The 21,158-nt window shown below is 36.1% G+C and overlaps 1 protein-coding gene across 6 annotated transcripts in view; it reads left to right on the top strand.

The window, feature by feature from the left end:
* The window catches only part of DACH1 (dachshund family transcription factor 1), a 369,897-nt gene that overhangs the window by 228,512 nt on the left and 120,227 nt on the right, over window positions 1–21,158 (top strand). For 3 of the 6 annotated variants that reach the window (XM_056328959.1, XM_056328958.1, XM_056328960.1), the window contains exons 4-5: window positions 19,591–19,746; window positions 20,288–20,460. In XM_056328959.1, coding sequence (XP_056184934.1) covers window positions 19,591–19,746; window positions 20,288–20,460 — 329 coding nt within the window. The remainder of the gene's footprint in view (window positions 1–19,590; window positions 19,747–20,287; window positions 20,461–21,158) is intronic. The other 3 variants (XM_056328962.1, XM_056328961.1, XM_056328963.1) reach the window with 1 other exon arrangement.

The following is a 21,158-nucleotide window of genomic DNA, read 5'->3' as shown; positions in this document are numbered from 1 at the left end:
ACCAGAAAGAAGTGATGATGTCTAATAAGTTTGGTTTTATGTAAGTGCTGTTCTAAATTAACTAAAGAGTAGGATAAAAGGTCATGAATTACCTTTAGCAGTATCTGCAAATATAACCCATTCTGCAGTTTCTGTGTGTAGCAGGCATCTATACTCGGAGACTAAGTGGTGAATAAGAGTCTGACTATCAAAAAGCAGTTGCTGGGATCTAAGTCACAATCAATCTCTGTACTGATAGTTTTGTATTTGAGTAGTAACTTGAACCTTATTTGCCATAACATAGCTACGTGCAATAATAAATACCTTTGCAATTAATTCTTATTTTAATTCTAAGTAATTGCATCTAGCAGATGCTTTGATGCACAGAAGTATCATATAATCCATGTAATTATAGTTTGTGCCTATTCATTTATTAGCTACATTTACAAGCAAAAAGTAGGTTTGTATTTTTTCAAAATATATGCTTAGTAAGCACTAAATCTAAGACTTATAAAAACTTTATCAATATGTTCTAATTAATATTTGCTCTTTTCCTTAAGCTATTATAAGGATACTTAATGCACAGCCTAAAATTAGAGTTGACAATTGCAAATACAATCCAACCAACATAGTAATAAAATCAATACTTACATTTCCCTTGGGGCCACTATTTACTGTTTGCTGTGCCATTTCCTTAATGGAATGGCAGTTATGTTTGCAGAAACCTTGTAACTACAATTTTTATATTTTAACTAAAAGCAGCTTTCCTGAAGTGGTATGATTAAAAAAGAATCTGGAGTTGCTTTCAGAAAATTGCTGTAAACATTTTGCGGCTAGTTTTAACAAAGACTAAAAAGGAGCATCTTTTCATAGTAAATGTCACTGAATTCTAACATGAATTATTTGTAATGTCTAAACTCCTTTCATTTGCATTGCAGTAGACATTTGCCTTAGTCTTGAAATACTTCCTTGATTAGTTTTTACTTTCATTTACTTGGTTCAAATTATTCTTAATCACTGGAAACTCATTCCTGTGTGGAGGTCTGCAATGTACAAAGTGTACAAGGGAGTCTGGCAGTTTATTTGACTTAGCAAATTAAAATAATGGAGGAAAGTATGATCTTCAAGATGAGTCATCGCAGCTGTTGCACAGATCTAATTCTAGTCTTTTGACTTGGTGCTTCTTTCACTGAAGTTTGTCATTATCTGGCAGGGCAGCAAATGTTTCTGTGCCTTGGAATAAACTGTATAGTGCAGAAAGCTAATCCTAAACTACTTTCACTGCTATTCCGCAACTATTATTTGAATAGTATTCATATAAGCAGTTCACTTGTAGTCTGCCTCACTGTCTATTTATATTCACTGTAAGCACACTGCATGTTAGGAATACTTGAATATCCATTCATATGACATTTCAGGATCTGCTTTTGTTCCATTTGTGACGATATGCCAAAATTGCAAGATATGGCATACAAAAGAAATTTTGAAATATATTCATTTGAAAGCACTGGAATTAGAAATGCTTTGTTTTAATGATGTGGAAAGTATACATATATTGAAAAGTATCTAAGATATATCTAATATATCTATAAATGTGTAATATGCTACAAGATTCAGAATCATAAAATCATTTAGGTTGGAAAAGACCTTTAAGATCATCAAGTCCAACCATTAACCTAGCACTGCCAAGTCCAGCACAGTATAAGCCAATACATTAATTGAAAAAGGTATTTCAAAAAATTTCTGCAAATTAAGATCACATAAAATGAAACTGCTGTGCAACACTAGCAGTTTAAAGATAATGTATCTTATGAAAGTCTAACACTTAATTATGTAAAATGAAATAAGCATGAAAATTATAATTGAACTGTAGTCCTGATACATTCATAGAACAACCCAAAATATGCTGAACTGAACTAAAAACATACTAGAACAAAATGGAAGTTCAGGACAAGGTACTTCAGTTCTGAATGTTTTTATAACTTTTACATTACAAATGTTACTTAAATTGCAATGTTCCTAGTAACTTCTCTGTTAGGATGCTTTTAAAAATCATGTTGGATCTCACCTGTTACACATATATATATATAAGAAGATGCATATATGTATACATAGCACAGTTTGTGTATAGGCTGTGTCTTCAGTAATCACTGGTAGAAATTTGTAAAATTTTAAGCTGAAATTTTTATCTAAAATATCTCTCTTTCATGTCTACCCTCAGGCTGTTATTAATTGTTCTAGGTTTCAACAGCAGCAATGATTCAGCTTCTACAAGGAATGAGTCAGGAGAGACTAGGAATATATTTCAATATTCAAATATTTTCGTTTGGTTTAATGCTTCTAGAGCTTTGGAGAAAGGAGTTAAAATTTGCCATTAATGTGATACTGAAATACCTGGTCCTGGTCACTTGAAAATAATTCTGAATTTTGCTAAAATAGAAATTTCTGCAATTGTGTTTCATATGCCCATTAGACTTGTTTAGAAACTTTGTGATCTCCTGCAGCTGCACTGCCATGGTCCACACACACAAGTCTCCATGATCCTGCTAAACCTGATCACCAGTTTTGGAAGAAAAGAACATTATTTTGGAACTGCTAACTGTTGTTGGCTAAATTATATTGGTACTAGCATTTTCAGCACTTTATGGCTGTTACCATGGAAGAGTGTCTCACATTGGGTTTTTTTGGTTGTTCTTTTTTTTTAATATTATTTGGCAGGTGTAATTCCCTGCACTTTACTAATACAATGCTTTATAACATCCTTCAAGGATGCTGTATTTCTTGACAAACTCACTAGGTTGTCCAGAAGAGGTTACTAAGATCAATCTGACTTCCACACATACCAGTGAAAAACTTTGTGTTAATCTGATGGAAGCTAGATTAATCCCATTATCATTAAACAAAACAACCAACAAACAAAAACCCTATGTGCTTGAAAGTTTCACCAAATATGCTTTAATTCTTTGAGTCTTAGAATTTATTTTATGCAAACCCACAGTACTTAGTGGCATCAGCAAACTTCATTTTCATTAATATTTGGCTGAAGTAATTGTGTGAACAGAATCCTAGACCCATTCAAGGAAGCATATTTTGAAACAGGATATTGAAAATAAAGTCCATAGGACAACAAAAGTCAGTTTACGTGCTGATGTCAGCATTTGTGTGTGGTGATAAGGCCAAGCTCTTTTCATGATAAAGATAAATTCATATCCAAATCTTTAATAAAAAACAAAACTGATGTTAGCTTTTCACATTAAAGTCAGAAGCGTCTGTAACTCTTCCCAGAGACTCAATTGTTAGGAACAAAAGTTATGTCCTGTTAGGAAAAAAAAATTAATCACTCAAGTTATTACGTAGGGTGTACTGTGTATTCCAGGCTCAAGGTTTATACTGAAACCTTTGAAGAGGCTGCCCATACCTACCAAATGTTGTAATTGATACAGAATCACTGCTATACAACAGCTGCAATAACAAGGTGCTGCTGCCTTTACTTTAATCTACCTTTCTTTCTGCAGTTTATTATGTTTTGAATTTATTCTTTTGTAGATCTGTGAGCTATCTTTCTTATGGAAATTAATCTTTTTAAAAGATTTGTACTCTCATTTTCAAACACTAATACATTCATTCAAGTATCCCATTATTCAGAACCAGCTGGCTTTTTATCTAGTGATATTTACTTCAAAAAGCCAAGTTAAATGGTATCATAGATTAATTCTCAGGGCACAGGAAAGCTTTTTTAGAGAAAAAGAGATTTGGTAATTACTTAGAATATCGCAATAAAATCACAGAACATGTCAAAAATGCGTTATATAATCTGTCATAATATGAAACTTCAAAAAAGTTAATTCACTGAATTGAACATAATATGTGGCATCAGTATATGATTTTTAAGTGGAACATTATGTAAGGATGAAACTTCGCAGTCATTTATAATAAGCTATGTCATGATTTTTGGTTATGTATTTTTTCTTTGCAGAAAGCACTGAAACTTCAAAAAGGGCATTATCCACTGAAATTTCTTACATAAATCAAACTCGAAATAAGACACATTTTACAATTCAATTTAAGATCCCACAGAGACAATAATGTTGCAAGCTGTGCATTTTGCAGAGTAATATAGTAATGTCTAGTTTGCATTTTTGAAAAACCAAATTAATCACACTTTATTGAATATGTTGAAGCAAACCTAAAATTCATCTATTATTAAAAAACTTGTGCAACAAACACAAACTATATTTTATACATAAAGGACAAACTCATTTATTCATTAGGTTAAAACACTTGGCGTTTGCATTTTGTAGCTATGAAAAAAATGACATTTGCTACCTGTTCTCCTTTTTTAAATTTTTCAAAGCATTATGTTCAGAGTAATTTGCTTGAAAAATTGTACTAATACTTTAACACAGTATCAGTCCTGAAGACTGTGCAGAAATCCCTGTGGAAACTAAGGGTAGTCTTGATCTTTAAATTTCCTTTTTTAGTGAATCACTTAGCAGGAAAAATACTCTGTTATCATATATCTCATATTTATATAACATATTTTATCCCTTTACAGATTAACCACAAGATAATAAAGTTTTTAGCCAATTTTTAGCTTTTGTACATGCTTTGAGCTGACGTGCCTCAGCACTACTTTGAATTAGAACTTGTATCTCTGTGCTCAGCTGTGCTCAGACTGGTACATCAAAGCAACCAGAATGAAATTTGGGCCTTAGTCAAGTCTCAATGACTTTAATGGAAACAGGATTTCTGTCTTAATCTTTTAAAGGGAAGTATATTTAAAAATGATTTGTAGATGTTTTCCTGTTACAGAGTATAATTGTGGAATTAAGAATTCTAGGTCTTGCAGGGCCTGTAAGCTGTATGCCAAATTTGTATGCCAAACATCAAGTGCTACTACTTGTAATTCCATTTCTAGGAATACTACTCTTAAGTTATTCTAGCCTTTAGGCCAAATTTTATTTCTAGCATTTGGTTTCTAGGATAATTGTCGTCTGTTAATGATTTGTCTGTATATTTATGTCTTGATGATTTAGATGTGAGAACTGAAGCTTTTTTATTTTTGTCAGAAATCTTTATTGACTATACACTAGACAGCTTGTTTACAAAAGCAAAGATTTTGAAAAAATGTTCAAGTTCATTTCAAAGACAAAAATCTTAAATCAGAATTAAAAGTTTTTAAAATTTGGAGAAGCAGACACAATTTCTGCATATTTTTTCCTTGAGTATCGGGAAAATTCTGGCCTTTGTAGCAATATTTTAGTTCAAGGTCTATGCCTGAGGAGTTTTCAGTCTAAAAATTGTTGCTTTTCTTTGCTTAAGCAGCATGTATTACAAATGATCAATTCACTGGTATTTTCTTATATGTAAGCATAACACCCAGTTTGACAACACATGATGCACAGATTTTTTTCTTTGCATAGAAGTTGTGTTTGACAGTAGAAGACATCTTAGACCCCATGAGAAGCATTTAAAGAACATTAATGAGAGCATTATCAGATGAGTTTAATATTCAAGAAAATGACATATTTTTGTAGCCCAATACTTGAGAAGAATCTGCTGTGGTTTCTTTATATGCTGTAATGAACAAAGTTGAGATTGGGTTGTGCTGAAGGTGGACAGATTACGACGTCTCTGACATTTCTCCTTTATTAGTGATAATCCCAGTATACCAGTCCTTGAACATCAGACTGTCTCAGCGACCCTTAAATGATATTTGGGACTCTGCTTTGTCCAACACTTTTATCAAAGTGCAGACCTGCAAACCTATTCTTAATATTGTAACAGGGACATGAGAAAACATGCTCATCTGCTCTTGAAGGGACATCATGGTTCCTTGGGTTATACCAAGAAAATGCTTGTGGTAGAAGCTAACAGTTTTTCAGAATAACTCATTCAGCATCATGGCTAGTGCTGTGCATTAAAGAAAACACTAGACAAAGATTTACATCCAGATCCTTCTCATCTGACATGAGGCAGCTAAAAATTAGCAGTGCTGACTTTTCTGTAGTCAATAATGCTCCATAATGATGGATTGTACACTGCCAGCTCCAGTGTGGTAGAACAGTTTTGAGGTGCCTGGCCACCATAATAGAATTCAGACAACCAGCTAAGGTGTTTTCATATGGTTTCGAGAAACTTAGGGTAAATGATGATCTAGAAATATCTGATACTGAGCTGGTCAATGTAAAATGCTAATGCATGGTAACATCTTGTTTGTAGGGCTTAACTCTAAGAGACATAAGTCTGAGATACTTACTGAAGAAACATTTTTATCTGTTTGGTGTGCAGAGGACCAAACACAGACTTCTGAGAAGGCATCTAGCCCACCTTGTTATTAGATAGTAACCACTGGTTATATACTAGTCAAAAAACTTGCCCAGAAAGCAAGAGACCTGGGAACAGAGGTTATCTTTGTAAACACTGCACCCCCCATTTGGACCTGAAGAGTATTATTACTAATTTAGACAAGGCAGGGTGAAAGACAAGTACTTCTTTTGTCTATGTATATACCTGTTCTCTCTCCTGTTATGTACCTCTCCTCATCTCTAACCAGCTGAATTACTGGTCATGAAGAAAGATTGATGGAGCTAGGAAACAGAATAAGAGATGTGCTTATGTCCTTTCCTGACCACTGAAAGAGTCTACCATCCCAATTTTTACTAGGTGAGATGGATCGGAGGTAAATCTCTTGCTAAGAATTTCGCCTAAGACACAATTAGACATATTATTTAGGGTACAATTAAAAGGTGTATGTGTTCTTCACAAACTGGGTTGATATAAGATACTAGAATGACTAGAATGACTATAAATTCATGTAGGGTTGGTGAAGTTCACAGTACTAAATCTTGGTATAATAGCTTAGGAGAACTTTTTACTAGAACTATTACAAAAAAACCCAAACTACTCTAAAGCCAATATTGAATAAATTATTGTAATATGCTGTCATTTAACGATGTCAAACACTGGCTTGGCTCTTTTGTCTTTTCCACAATAGGTTAAAATTTTTGCCACTAGAGGTGGCTGTTGGTAGCAGTGGTCTAGGCCTCTTCAGAAGTAAAAATAAGTATCTTGTTTTAAATAACTTAAAGATAGTGATGCCTTTCCATTTTAAAAGTGATTCAAAAATGCCAAAACTAATTAGAAAGTAGTTACCACCTCTCCCCAAAAGAAATGACAAAAATCCAAGAAAATATTTAAGAAATTTACTGTTTAAGATGTATCACTTTCATATTCCTACTCTCTTAATCCAATTTCATACTTTCGGCTGCCTTTGCATTATGGTTTTGCCTTTGATCATTTTTGAAAGGCTCCAAGTCAGAAAAACAGCAGCAGTTGTGAACGTAATAGGATATCAATATGTAAATAAATAAGACACTATTGGTAGGCTAAATCTCAAAGAGAAAATGATCTGTTTTGCATAAACAGCAGCAATTGTGAGAAGAAATTATAACAGATATACATGTGTATGTAGCTCTTCCTTAGTGAGTGAAATTCCTTATAGTCTGTTGTCTGTGTGTATGTACTGTTTCTTACAGTATTTTCACAGTGTAAAGCCCATTTGGGCCAGGACTGTCCACATGCTTTATCACATATCATTACTACTACTGCTACTGTTACTGCTAGTCATACTAGTTGTTTTTTTCATCATCATCCTGAGAAAATAATAAATTGTGAGCAGAAACAGTTTCAACAGCCCAAGAATGAGATTCAGGATCCATGAACTCTTAGATAAGATTTCCTTCTTTAAGTAGTAGAATGGCACAGTCATGTGTCTTGGGACATGGAAATATAGAAAAAACCCCTAAAGGCTTAAGTGCAAATGAAGTTACTGTAGCATAATGAAGTACTGAATAACAGCTGAGCTGTAATAATGATTCTTATTCTGTGTTGAACGCAAGTTAATATATGTTAAACTTCAATGAAGGAAGCATGATTCATGGTACGATTTTGTTTGCTAGGCTGAGCAGACTGGATTTTGAGCTGGTTGACATATATGCTCCATATACAAATCCAAATGTAGGAAAAGAGGATATTTTTTAGTAACTTTCTAGTGAACAATTTTTTGTACCATGTATTTACATGTGTAGTTTGTGTGTGTGTGCATGACATAAAGGTAAGAGATGTACACACGGATAGATACATGTGTTCTGTAACACTGAAGTGGTGAAGTTGTATACTTAAAAGCTAGAAAAGCTGCATTTTTAACATTAATATTATTCTTCTTATTGTTATTTTTATTTTTATAATTATCATCACTGTATTGCTTTGAAGCATGAGCCTATTACTGGCTGCAAATTTACAAAAAGACTTTATAACACCTAAAAATTATAGACTATATCAGAGCGGTCATGAGAGAGCTAAATCAAACCTGTACAGGCAACTGAAGAGTAAGACAATTCCTTCTGAAGCTTTCGGTTAGCATGAGCTTCCGAAAGGAGGAGGAGATGGCTTTACAAGCCGCAGAGCTCATGCAATCTTCTGACTTTCCTCCATCAGTTTTCTTGTGTGGAAGAGACATGGCATTGATTTGGAAACCTCTGTTCCCATGGCAGGGTGTGTTCAGCCCTGCACTGCACATCAAGCCAGAAATCTCCTTTTCCCTGGAGTTACTGAGACTTTGCTATCAAATTTGCTTAAGACTGGCTATTAATCTGTTTATTAATAAGGACTGATTTTTGATAATTTATCTTTGTTTTCTAAGAAAATATCTAAAAAAATCAGAATAAAAATCTGAAGAATAATGTTTAAGAAAGTATTCTGTGTGCAGCCTGTTAAGTGCATGTACTGTTATGAGGTTGTGCAGCATTTGTGCTGGAAATTAAAATATTCCTCTTTAGTTCAGCTTTTTTTTAAAAAAAAAAAAGATCATCAATAACAATGATTACCTGTAATATGTTAGCCTCCCTGCTTTGCATTTTCATCCCTGGTGCATCTTTTTCTGAAAAGACTCAACATGACTTTAGAGCGGCCTCCTCCCTTGATTTTAGTGCTTCAAGGCCTGTGTATCTTGCATCTTTTATTTTTCCATACTGTAACACAGCTGAAACACGTTGGGCAAAGTGGTCCAACTACTGGTATCTATCCTTCTATTTACTGAAGACATTAGGAAGCTTGGGATTGTCACTCTATGCACTTTATCTATGTGTACTTTTTGCACTTCAATATATTTACTGAGGATTTTCTGCCTTTTTTTTCTGTTAGTTTATTGTATTACAGGACTATCGGCTGTACTTAGGTGTCCTGAAAATCTGCAGAATTTTTCTTTTTGTGTTAAAGGCACAGTAAAAAGGTTAATATTTTTAAAAACTTTTTGGGTCATTCAAGATAATTCTTTAGGAAAAGATAAAGAAAAGCAGAAAGATAAGTTACTGAATAGGGATAGGGTGTATTGCTTTGGTTTGCTTTTCTTGTTTGTGAGCACTGCTAAAACAGAATTAGACACTGTAAAACTCAGACTAGGCGTAGTAAGGGTCAAAAATCATGGTCCAAACCAACTGAGAAAGTGCCTACATCAGACCAGTGTAGATGGAAAGCACAAACTCCCATCCAAATTTGTATTTTCTGCAAAGCTTAGGCCCATAGACCTGAATAACAGTGCTGTCACTTATAAGCTCAAACCTGCATCTTCTGGATCTGTTTTAGTTTCCACTGTACTAGAAATGAAGCCTGTCATACTGAGCCTATTATACTGATTTTATGGAGAAAAAAATTGAATGAACATACCTTCTTTCTTTATAAACCGAAGCAACAGGGTATCTTATGCTAAGACAACTGAAATCCATGTTTCCCAGAAAGTGTTCTAAACATGAAGTTATAGACTACTTTGCTGGGCATGTTCCGTCTCACCTGGTCTTTAAGCCTACAGAAGATATTCATATACACAATTACATACAATGAGGATATTGAGTAATATATTAATTATCTATTAAATGGGAATTTTTATAAATTAGCCCATACAATAGTCAAGATGTTCACTAAATAATTTGTGATGTTCATCATGTTCGAAGAGAGATAAAGAAAATGTAGTTTTCTGCTGATTTTGGTTGACTTCTGATAGCTCATTAGTCTTCGTATTATAAAAAATCTACATCAAGGGATTAGCTGTAGTTCTAGTTTTCTGCTCTGAAGTTAACATATTTGCTCAGGTGTACCTGACAGTAAAATGTTGTCCAGTTGTTATTTTCCTGAATACAGTGCATACAACTGCATCTATTTTTTTGTTTCTTGGTGATGTGACAAATTTACTTTTACGTGTCTAAATTGCATTATCTTCTAACATCATATAACCATAGAATAAACTGTATATTATCTATGAAATGGTAACAAGTTAGGTACTTGTGAAACAAGACAAATGGAAAATCTATTTTTAGGTAAATGTCACCCAGCCTGTAACTGACTTGCTGAGCTTTCACTTGTGTTGGATAATTTCATTATTAATTAAATGGAATTTTAAGAAAGCTTTTCCTGTGTTAGTATTTTCAGTGAAATAATGAAGGATTAGTATAAAATATAACATGTATTCCATGGGATTCATTGTCACAGTAAAAGCATCCTTTCCCTTATTAGTTTGTATAAATTCGGTGTTTTCTGGTTCATGATTAAGCATATACTCTGATATTCAGCATGAAGAATTCCATCTTATTTCCTGGAATTACCAGTTTGTGCTTCAGATTTATTTATCAGAACATAAATACAGAAAGGGTGAGGAAAGCAGGTACATATCTGGCTTACAGTGCCAAGTGCAGTTGCCATTTCTCTGCCACTGCCAATAGAAAACTTCGCAATAATATTAAAACAGTGAATGAAGCAGTCACCACGGCTTAGGCTAAAACATATTTTTCAGATTTCTACTGTTCTCTGCAAAGAAGAAATGGTATGTGATTACAAAGGTTCTCTTGGCCTCTCCTTTATGTATTTCTGTGGGAAAAATTTTATCAAAGAATAGTCTTTTTTTGGTCTTTTTTTTTTTTTTTCTCAGAATTTGCTGCTATACTTATTTATGCTCTGTTGTGATAATAGCAGAGCTACAAATACCAGACACATCAGCCTACTATGTTAGAGAAAATGGTAAAAACTTTCAATTTTCAGGCCACATTGCTCATGGCCTATTTAAGAGCATAAGCATGATTATATAATCAGAAAATAATGAGGCAAGGGTTTGTGAGGAGAAAAAAAAAAGAAAAAACAACACCTTATCTAGAGCAGCATACAAAGTATTCCACAGAAGTCTTGTGAAACTTATTATTTTCTTATATTGTAGCTCTTGCTCTCCTGATATCTTTGTGATATCAGAAAAGGCAGCAATACTTTTTTTTTAAAAAAAATATCAATAATATTAGACAGATGATACTGTTCACACATGGCAAAGGTCTTTTTCCTTTTAATGATGTAGCAGTAACATAGAGGTCTTATGAAAGTGCCTTTATCTGTAGGTGTCTGTACAGTCTCACAATGTTCATATATTGCAGGTAAATACTACAGCTGATTTAGGGGACTGACTTGTTAAAAAATGGTATCACAAATTTATAGCAATTCAAAGTCTAAAACACCAGGATTTGATTTGGACAGTTTTACGAAGAAGGTTCCTCACTGTCAGGATGCTAAGATTACTGGTTTTTAGCACACTGATTATGCATATTTTCCAGTGGACATAAATAGCCTAGCTAGTGAATGGTCCACTTCAGAAAAATGAGCCCACACAGCTGATACTGATGCTTTGTTTGGTAATTGTTGCTGAGATACAAATTATTTCAGCAAACACAGACGATAACGTCAAGATTAGGGGATTGAAAAAAGATCAGTAGTACACAAAAAGGAAAAAAAAAAGTATTCTTTTAAATTGCTAGTAAAAACTCGGGCTGTCTTTTGTGTTTTTGTTATGTGATATCAGTTGTGTACATAATAGTACGTGAAACCATCCTGAGCCAGGGCTGGGATTCATTTGCCTAAAGACAGGCTTGAAGTGTTCTCTGGGATGCCGTAAAATATCCAAGTTTTGCACATGAAAGGAAGAGGAAGACCCGAGGGCCTGGCAAATAGCCAAATTTTAATTTCTAAGATCCACCTGTAATCAAGAAAGTTTTGGCTTAGTTGCCTAGACATAGATATGTGCTACAGTCTTAGACACCGTTGAGTATCCTACCTGATCTACATCTCCAGAGAGCCATGAAGTCTGCAGGTGCAGTGTTGTACTAACCAACCCTGTAAGACATCTCTCAAATTATTTTGGCCATTTCCCGTGGTATGTACTTAAGCTGTTGAGTGGAGTCTGTGAGAAGGGTCACTGTAGTCCCTGTAACAAGGAGGTTTGGGTTCAGCTGACCAAAGGTAGGTCAGCCTCCCACAGACTGAGTTTAGCAGTCCTCCACAGCCTGTTGCCTATCACAGGAACTAAACTGCTCAGTTCACATTGTAGGAACCAAGATTTAGACAGACTAAATCCTAATGGGGACAGAATGAGAAAGGAAAAGGAGTAAGCAAGTAAGAGACATCATTGTAAAAATTAATTTGGCATGTTTAGATCAGGGTTTGTTTGTGAGGCTGACATTGTACAGTTCAGTTTTCTGCTTGATTTTCTTGGCTGCATTACCTTCCAGTCCAGAATTGTTTCATTTATTATTATCATCCTTAGCTACCTAATTGTGCTACTAATGAATACAAATAATCCAGGCATCAGGCTTTTACAGACTCACTTCAGTGTACAAATAACGGTTTGTTGTGTAACTGCTGATTATGGGAGAAGGTAACTCACATTATGGACAATATGTGCTGAAATGTTGGTGATGGGGAAAACATTGAATTCTGCAGTCCACCTTTTAAATTATGAAAACATATTGTAATTTTTGTTCCATCAGGTTGTCCACGATGAGTAAATGTGAGACAAGCTGAGCCCAGTTTTTAAGCATGTGTACTTGCATTTGGAACTTCTATTTCAATTTTTTGAGTGCTCGTATTAGCACTATTGCACATGAAATACATAGTTGGCTACCAAATTGCCTATTCAAGTGCACATGTATGGGGCTTGAGCACTCAACATTAAGCATTTGCATTTCAAAATTGGATCCCTTGTGCTTGAAAGCCTTGAAAATGCTACTCTATGGTCAGCCTAGTGCAGCGTCAATTGAAATGCAGTTTGAATGCAATGTAGAGCTTCCAATTGCTGCTTCAGAAAGTGTTATGCTGAATCTGGAACACTTTGCATAATTTAATTAATTATGCCACTAAAAACTGATTTTCTCTCAATTTAAAGCAAACAGCTTTTATGAGGGTGAACTGCAGCACCCAGGGATATCAGGTGTCCAAGCTTTTAATCCTATTACAAAGACTTGACAACCACTGATGGAAACTGGAAAAACATAAGCCTCCAGCAGGGCAACAAGTGAAGAGGAAGAAGGCAACAGATTTTTAATACTCTTTGAAACCACTGTAGACATTAAATCAAAATCAAATGTAAAAAGTGACATAACCGGTAGCTTGCACTTCGTGTGCAGACAGTGAATAGTGTCTAAGGAATAACACTTATTTTGCTTTGACATTAATGAAAATAACTGTTTCCTCTAAGAGGAAAATCGTTCCGCTTAACTAACATGAGAAAAACACAGCAAATGGCCAAGACTATTTGTATCTGTGTCTGTCCACTTAAAGCATTCAGGAGTGCAACAGCCTGTAGTTTGAAAGTGGTTTCCAATGTTACAGATTGGATTCTGTCTATGAATCATTTTCCTTATAAACAAATGTCAACAGACAATGCCAGACTATGGGTATTAAAGAATCTGTCACTGACTAAACACTAGCCTCAAAACTTTGCTTTTGGAAGCTTATCTTCTTTCTTCCAGTTTATTACTTGGTTTGACATCACTCTAAAACAATAGGCACTGTAATTTTAAGGCAGGAGGGGGTACTGATTTAGAAAAGCTCTAATTTCTGAGCGCATAAACGGTACCATAATTGGCAATCTATGACTGACTGTGCAGAATTCTTTGATCAGGTTAGAAAGGGTCACAGCAGAATTGACTCCATCTCTGTATCGAACATCAGCACGTAACATGAAATTAACTGTACTGTAGATGATCTTGCTAAAAAATATGTAAAATATCTTATTACTGGGAATTCACTACATTATAATTTTTTACATTTTATAAATGCAAACATATTGCTTTGCTATAATATTAATATATCACGTATTATAGATACAATATATAATTATTAATATATATTTATGTATTATATGTGTTCCTTTATATATTTGACATATATATATTTATATATGAGACAAGGTACACCTGTCTTAAAGGAGAAAAGAATCTATGCACAGGAGTCAGTAGGGCTCATTGAAAGGCCTTGAAACTAGATTTGAAGGAGGAAAAGGGTAAAACCAGGCTCAGATGAGTGTGGGGGTAGCATGCCAGTGTTCAAGGGATGATATGCTAGCGAGGTCCTTTGATCTGCTGTCTTAGTGGAGGTATGGGATGGAAAGCCATGTGGCAGCAAAGATGCAAGAGTTATTGATGTGTTAGGAACCACAGAAGTGCCTGAGAATGGTCATGTAGGAATTAAGGCTTCTCCCACCCAAAAGGTGGCAGAATCAATAGCCCAGCTGAAGTGCATCTGCACTAATGCACTCTGCATGGACAGCAAGTAGGAGCAGCTGGAAGCCATTGTGCAGTAGGAAAATCATGACATAGTTGCCATCGCAGAAACATGGTGGGATGACTCACACATCTGGAGTGCTGCAATAGATGGCCATAAATTCTTCAGAAGGGTCAGGCAAGGAAGGAGAGATGGTGGAGTAGCCCTGTATGTTAGGGAGTTTTTTGACTGTCTAGACCTTGATGATGGTGATAATAGGGTTGAGTGCTTATGGGTAAGAATCAGGGGGAAGGCCAACAAGACAGATATCATGGTGGGAGTCTGTTACAGACCACCTAACCAGGATGAAGAGCAGACAAAATATTCTATAAGCATCTGGAAGAAGTCTCACCATTGTTAGCTCTTATTCTAGTGGGGGACTTCAACTTCCCAGGTCTCTGCTGGAAATACAATGGAAAGGAAGCAGTCTAGGAGGTTTCTGAGGTGTGTGGAAGGTAACTTCTTGACACACTTGGTGAGTGAGTCACCTAGAGAAGGTGCCCTGTCGGACTTGTGGGTGATGTAATGGTCGGAGGCTGTTTTGGGCACAGCGATCACGAAATGATACAAGTTTTAGATTCTTGGAGAAGTAAGGAATGGGGGTCAGCAGAACTGCTGCCTTGGGCATCTGGAGGGCCAACTTTGGCCTGTTTAGGAGCTTAGTTAACAGAATCCTTTGGGAGGCAGCCCTGAAGGCCAAAGGAGTCCAGGAAGGGTGGATATTCTTCAAGAAGGAAATCTTAAAGGTGCAGGAGCAGGCTGTCCCCATGTGCCAAAAGAGAAGCCAGTGGGGAAGAAGACTGGCCTGACTGAACAGAGAGCTTTAGCTGGAACTCAGGGGAAAAATGGAGGGTTTATGACCTTTGGAAGAAGGGGCAGGCAACTTGGTAAGACTACAAGGATGTCATGAGGTTATGCAGGGAGAAGATTAGAAAGGCCAGAGCCCAAGTAGAATTTAATATGGCTACTGCTGTACAATAAAAAAAAATATGTTTCAATACATTAGCAACAAAAGGAGGGCTAAGGCGAATCTCGATCCTTTACTGGATACAGGGGGAAACATAGTGACAAAGGATGAGGCTGAGATCCTTAATGCCTTCTTTGCCTCAATCTTTAATAGTAAGACCAGTTGTTCTTGGGGTACTCTGCCCCCTGAGCTGGAAGATAGGGACAGAGGGCAGGATAAAGCCCCCATACTCCAAGAGGAAATGGTGAGCAACCTGCTACAGCAGTCAGACACACACACAAGTCTATGGGGCTGGATGGGATCCACCCAAGGGTATTGAGGGAGCTGGTAGAAGTGCTCACCAAACCACTTTCACTCATTTATCAGCAGTCCTGGCTAACCACGGAGGTCCCAGTTGAGTGGAGCTTGGCAAGTATGATGCCACTCTACAAGAAGGGCCAGATGGAGCATCTGGGGAACTACAGGCCTGTCAGTCTGACCTGAGTGCCAGGGAAGGTTATGGAGCAGATCATCCTGAGTGCCATCATGTGGCACGTGCAGGACAACCAGGTGATCAGGCCCAGTCAGCATGGGTTTATGAAATGCAAGTCCTGCACGACTAACATGATCTCCTTCTGTGACAGGGTGACCCGCTTAGTGGATGAGGTAAAGGCTGTGGATGTTTTCTACTTAGACTTTAGTAAAGCCTTTGGCACCATTTCCCACAGCATTCTCCTGGAGAAACTGGCTGCTCATGGATTGGACAGGCGTACTCTTTGCTGGGTAAATAACTGGCTGGACAGCCAAGTATAGAGAGTAGTGGTCAATGGAGTTAAATCCAGCTGGCAGCCAGTCACAAGTGGTGTTCCCCAGGGCTCATTATTGGGCCCAGTTCTGTTTAATGTCTTCATCAATGATCTGGATGAGGGGACTGAGTGCACCCTCTGTAAGGTTGCAGACAACAGCCAGTTGAGGGGGTAGTGTTGATCTGTTTGAGGGTGAAAAGGCTACAGAGGCATCTGGGCAAGCTCAACTGATGGGCTGAGGCCAGTTGTATGAGGTTCAACAAGGAGGAGTCCCGGATCCTGCGCTTGGTTCACAACAACCCCACACAACACTACAGGCTTGGGCAAGAGTGGCTGGAAAGCTGTCTGGTGGAAAAGGACCTGGGGGTGCTGGTTGATGGCCAGCTGAGTATGAGCCAGCAGTGTGCCCAGGTGGCCAAGAAGGCCAATAGCATCCTGGCTTGTATCAGAAATGGTTTGGCCACAAAGACTAAGGTGGTGATCATCCCCCTGTATGAAGCAGTGGTGAGGCTTCACCTTGAATCCTGTGTTCAGTTTTGGGCCCCTCACTACAAGAAAGACAATTAGGTGCTGGAGTGTGTTCAAAGAAGGGCAGTGAAGCTGGTGAAGGGTTTAGAGCACAAGAGGAGCAGCTGAAGGATCCAGGGTTGTTTAGCCTGGAGAAAAGGAAGCTCAGGGGCCATCTCATTGCTCTTTACAACTATCTGAAAGGGGGTTGTAGCCAGGTGGGTGTGTCTTTTTTCCCAAGTAACAAGCAAAGGGACACGAGGAAACAGCCTCGAGTTATGCCGGGGAGGTTTAGATTGGATATTAAGAAAAATTTCTTCACCAAAAGGGTTGTCAAGCATTGGAACAGGCTGCCCAGGGAAATGGTTGAGCCAACATCCCTGGAGGTATTTAAAAGATGTGTAGATGTGGCACTTAGGGACATGGTTCAAGTGGTGGACTTGGCAGTGCTAGGTTAATGTTGGACTTGACGATCTTAAAGATCTTTTCCAACCTAAATGATTCTATGATTCTATGGTTTTCAGTGGATTGTTTGGTGGTATTATTATTGTTATTATTATTATTGTTATTATTATTATTATTATTATTAATTTAATGAAGCCCTAAGTACTGTAAAACCAGCTTTAATATTTATGTACACATGCCCTAAGATTGAATGAATAACCATTTGGAACTACCTGTCTTTCTCTATTGAATCTACATCAACACCTACATTTTGGCTAAAATTAAATAACATTAACTAATTTTTTGTGTTTAACTCTCATTTCCAGAGTATTATTTTATAATAGAAGAATATTCAAAATAAGTAAAATATTTATGTCATAGTGGCAAAAAGCAGAAAATCAGAAAAAAGAAAATTACAGGGAAAAAATGTCTTTATCCAGCTAAGATTTAGCTCATTCAATTACATATGTTTGAAATAGGCTCATTTTTTTGAGAGTCTCTTAAGTTCTCAAGATACAAGAAAACATGTTCACTTCTCAGAGGTGATGAGATTCAAATCATGTATTAACTAACTCAACTATGTATGCTGCGTAAAGGTTGTGACAATTTCTTGTAAAATAATAAAAGTATCTGATATAATTGATTCTTTTCATTGTTTCATGAAATTGCTTTGTTTGATTGTAGGAGGGTTTGGACTGAATTTTCATTACCTACTTCTGAACAATTTACACTGGGATTGAGACAGTATTGAGCTAATGAGTTAGAATTTATATTGAGCCTTAACTGATTTCATGAAGTAACTAGGGAAAGAAGATCATGGTAATAATGTAGTATTTTTCATTATAAACTATGTTGTACATCTTTTACAATCAGGTTTTTAATAGATCTAGAGAAATTAAATTGGAATTCTACCAACTTTTGTGCTTTTGTCATCCGATGAAGATGATGTTAAAAAATGTCAAGACTAATGTGCTAATCCTGTTTCTACTGAAGTAAGGAGGAGGTAGTATCAGTTGTTTTTCAGGCCCTGTTGTTCATTAAGTAGTAAAACATATATACAAAACCATTCAGAAATAGGCACATTGCTCTAATCCCTAATGCTAAATAGTAATTGAGTATAGATTAAATAAGTTTTAACTGATGCTATCCTAAAGTCCTTATCAGAAGAAATTCCCATGAAAGTAGTAGAAACTTTCAAAGTCAAGAGGGTGAAATTGTGCTCTACATGAAAAAGGAAACAATCATGTATTGCTGATGGGTATATTAATACTGCTGAGAATGCATGCATATATACATACTTATTAATATATTCAAGCATTGTTTATTGATTGTATATGGTAAATAAACTCATATAATGAGTGTATAGATAACTTTGTATGCATAAACATACATATACTCAATTTCAGCATTATACATAAATATGCAGCATGAGTAATGTAAGTCATCAGATTGGAAGATTTTAAAATTTTCATTATATATAAATGTAAAAATTCATAATGTTATATGATTTTTTAGTATTGTCCTTTAGTAGTACCCTTCTTTTTAATTCTGTGGGTATTTTTTATGAGGAGGACTACATTAGTGAAAAAGAGTATTTCTCAAATATATGAGTTATTGCTCATCTTAGCACTTATTTGTCCACATTCTTCCTTGCTGTTAGTCTATTCCACTCCAGAAGACTGCAGGAATCAATTAATAATCCCTTACTTTTTAATTAATAATATGAAATAAAAATTGAATTTACAAAATAGAATCATCAGACAAACACATATGCATGCATGTTGGTGCCCTCAGTAAATTAATTTTTTAGTTACTTCCTATAATGTTTTATTTATTCACCAATAAAAGAAGAAATATGACTGTAGTTTAAATTTTAATTGGCATAACAGGCAGTATTCTTTTTTTAGTTTTTTTCAGGAAATTATATTCTCTCACACATAAAGCAAATGCCATATATAGTTTTACTTGCTAAGGATGGCAAAAGCGTATGTAAAATATACCCCAACACAAATTTCATGTGAATGAGCACAACTAAAATACTTTTAGGTTTGTGTTCTAACTTAACTTAAAAAAGTTATCCTTACATATCTTTTTTCAGAGGGTGGAAATAAACACCTCAAAACTCTTTCCCCCAACCCACATATTAAAAAAAATTATAAAAAAATATAAAATTTGCCACGTGCAGCAAAGGTTAGATTGCTGGCCTTTCTCTCAAATTCAGACATTGAAAATTAGGAGTTTTCCTTCATCCAAATAATGTATATTCATTCCCCACAGGCAGCAGTGATGGTTCTTGGGATAAAGAAAAACTTCAGTCTCCCCCCACCCAAGGATCACAGGCCTCTGTTAACCACCCCAACTTGCCTGGACAGCATAATGTTCCAGTTAGCCATCCTCTCAACCCTCTTCAACAGAACCACCTTCTGCCAAATGGTACGGGTTGACATCTTTCAGCACTAACATCAGCAGTTTTCCAATTCCTGTCTTTATTTTGTGTTTATATAAATAGGCTGTGAAAAATCAAAGATGTGGGAATATTGGAATACTTCCTTTAAAGTGTTATGCAGGGGAAGCAGAGACAATAAAGAACAAATACATATGCAATAAAATTGATACTTAAAATAACTGCTAACCTGTGCATCAGTGGCATAATAATGCATTGCTAAGGCACCTTGCAGCAGATATTAAAAAAGACAATAAACAGCCATTGCTTAGCAATGATATCATACATTACACTGATATGAACAAACTAAGAGGTCTAATAGTCTCTCCTTGTGGCTAGAAACCCTCCATGGTTGCTAGTGATTTACCTATACATATCCCGGAAGAGAACTGACATATAGTTGCTTTGTCCTATAATGTGAACCGAACCATCTTGTCATCCATCACTTGAACATTGTCCATGAGGAGGAAAAAAAAGACAATGTTTTAAAAAGATGCATAAACCTATTTCCCTTTTTTTCCCCCTGCCCAGGATTGGAACTTCCTTTTATGATGATGCCCCACCCGTTAATTCCCGTGAGCCTACCTCCAGCATCTGTCACGATGGCAATGAGCCAGATGAATCACCTTAGTACCATTGCCAACATGGCGGCAGCAGCACAAGTGCAGAGTCCTCCATCCCGCGTTGAGACATCTGTTATTAAGGTAACTATATTAAAAAAAACAATCAAACAACCAACCCAACACAAAATTATAGTATACTCACAACTGTCATAAATATTATAAAGGTGGGTAGGTGTCAAATGTAAGTCATAAAGTCAATATATACAAGAAACCCAACTGTTGTAGCTCTGGGAACACAGTAGGCTGCTGGTGGCCCTTGTTTTCTTCTCAGTTCTCCTCCCCCTATCTAAATCAGTATTAAAATAGTGCTCAAGTTCAAGCATTTTCATACAGAATACACAGCTTTCTGGTTTCTCATATTTCATCTAATGGTAACATTCCTGAAGATATCAAGGAAGAAATTACTCCTGTCTTAAATGAGTAGAGATTGTTCCTCCAACTTTTAAATCTAAGTATTTGAACCAAAATGCTGCAAATTATCTGAAAAAGGCTGAAAGGCTTGATACTTTACCTCTGCAGAACCTAAATTGCCGAATCCCAGAACAGAATGAAATGAGGTTGCACAGAACAGACCCAGTAATCTGCAGGCCACAACTGTGATATTGTAGAGTTGTCTCAAAAGTATCTGATATCTGGTATTGTCTACCAATTTTAAGGTTGCTTGCTGCCTGTAACTAAATTAATCTGGTAATAAAGGTATTTAACACAGGCATGGTGTCTTCTGAATGAAGATGTATTTTCATTTTAAAGGCATTTCTTCTTTACCACTAGATATTTAT

Source organism: Falco biarmicus, chromosome 2 (assembly GCF_023638135.1).
Source record: "Falco biarmicus isolate bFalBia1 chromosome 2, bFalBia1.pri, whole genome shotgun sequence".
Lineage (NCBI taxonomy): Eukaryota > Metazoa > Chordata > Aves > Falconiformes > Falconidae > Falco > Falco biarmicus.
This window is presented reverse-complemented; position numbering and strand designations above follow the sequence as displayed.